The sequence below is a fragment of the Sinocyclocheilus grahami genome, unplaced genomic scaffold (assembly GCF_001515645.1).
Source record: "Sinocyclocheilus grahami isolate Dianchi unplaced genomic scaffold, SAMN03320097.WGS_v1.1 scaffold2752.1, whole genome shotgun sequence".
In the NCBI taxonomy this organism is placed as follows: domain Eukaryota; kingdom Metazoa; phylum Chordata; class Actinopteri; order Cypriniformes; family Cyprinidae; genus Sinocyclocheilus; species Sinocyclocheilus grahami.
The window spans coordinates 17,100-18,639 of NW_015507930.1; the positions used below are offsets into that span (position 1 = coordinate 17,100).

A 1,540-nucleotide genomic window follows, 5' to 3' on the forward strand; every position below is an offset into this window, starting at 1 on the left:
CTTGTGTTAATGTTTTTATACAGTCTATGGTTTATTCCAGCCACAACCACGCACGTTTCTGAAGCCGCTCTCTTTGCTGCTTCTGTAAAGATACATGCATAAGCCTCCTTTGAATAAATATAGCCAAAATCCCACCAAAATCCGTTGCCATGACTTATCGCGAGAGGCAAAAGGTTACGTTTTAGCCGCATAACATTGGTTAATGGAAACGCCGTCATTTCGCAATACTTTTTTATCGACATTCAGAAAATATCGCCAAAGTTTTGCGCAAATCTGCAATGGAAATGTGCCTAGTGTGTTCACGTTTTCTGTAGATCAGCCTCAGGCTGCTGTGAATGTGTCTACTCTGTTTGAACAGCACATTAGTCTGGATGCCCTCTCGGTGCTGGTGGACACATGTAATGGTGCAAGGATTTGTGCCGGACTTACTTCGGAGTCCCAGGTAAGAACATGGGTGGCACGGTTTTTCAGTCCCGTGGCTGGAAACGTCTACATCCGGCAAGTGATGGGAGAAGCAGGAGCAAGGGTTCTCTCAGATCTAAGAAATGTCGATCAGACCAGGATTTTTTCAAATGTCACAATTTTAGTGTCTGCCACCAGCTGCAATGCACTTCTCGGTAATCTGGATCTCAAGAGTCTTACAAAGCTGGGCGTTTTGAATGTGGGATCACCTCTAGAACCTGTTCAATCTCGATTGGAAATATCTAATCTCAATTCTAATGTCTGCTTCGCCGTTCTCGACTTGACCTCAAGCTACATGTGTGCAGAGATCCGAAGCGTCGCAATGAAGGTAGTTAATGCTGTTGTGAACATGCAAGGGATTAAAGGCTACTTCTCCTTTCATCAACCATCTCCGTTTGATCTCACTACCATCACTGTTAACCTGACAAACCTGGACAGAAGAGTTGGGCCGTACCACGTTCATCAGTTTCCTCTTCCCCAAATGAGATCTCCGTCAGATAGCAGCTGCAATAACAATAACCTTGGGGGTCACTGGAACCCGTTTAATGTGAATACTCAGGCACCAGCGTATCCGCCACCGAGAGGCTCCACTCATGATCTCTTTGAGGTCGGAGATCTGAGTGCCAGGCATGGGTCTCTGGAGAATACGAATAACTTTCAAGCCACTTTCATGGACTGGAACCTGCCCCTGTTTGGGCGGAATAGCATTGTGGGTCGCTCTGTTGTGATACACATGCCCAACTCAACCAGATTTGCCTGTGCAAGCATCAGCTACCCAGGCGAAGTGACTGTCGCCAAGGCTGCCTTTCGTGGTCTGGTTGTGGGGACGGTCCTGTTCACCCAACTCAGTAGTGACCCATATTCTGATGTCTCCGTATTCTTGGACCTATCCTACGGACAACTTTCTGCACCTTCTACGGTGAATCACAACTGGCATGTCCACAACTATCCCATCAGCACAGAGACTGACAGTGACAAGGGATGTTGTCTATCAACTGGAGGACACTGGAACCCATACAACATAGACATCACGGTGAGTGCATACGCTGTAAACTGTGCTCCCGACAGCCCTTTTGCT

The 1,540-nt window shown here is 47.2% G+C and overlaps 1 protein-coding gene across 1 annotated transcript in view; it reads left to right on the top strand.

The window, feature by feature from the left end:
* The window catches only part of LOC107575609 (uncharacterized), a 5,448-nt gene that overhangs the window by 302 nt on the left and 3,606 nt on the right, over positions 1-1,540 (top strand). Inside the window, exon 2 of the mRNA XM_016261966.1 lies at positions 315-1,499. Within this exon, the coding sequence (XP_016117452.1) occupies positions 315-1,499 (1,185 nt within the window). The remainder of the gene's footprint in view (positions 1-314; positions 1,500-1,540) is intronic.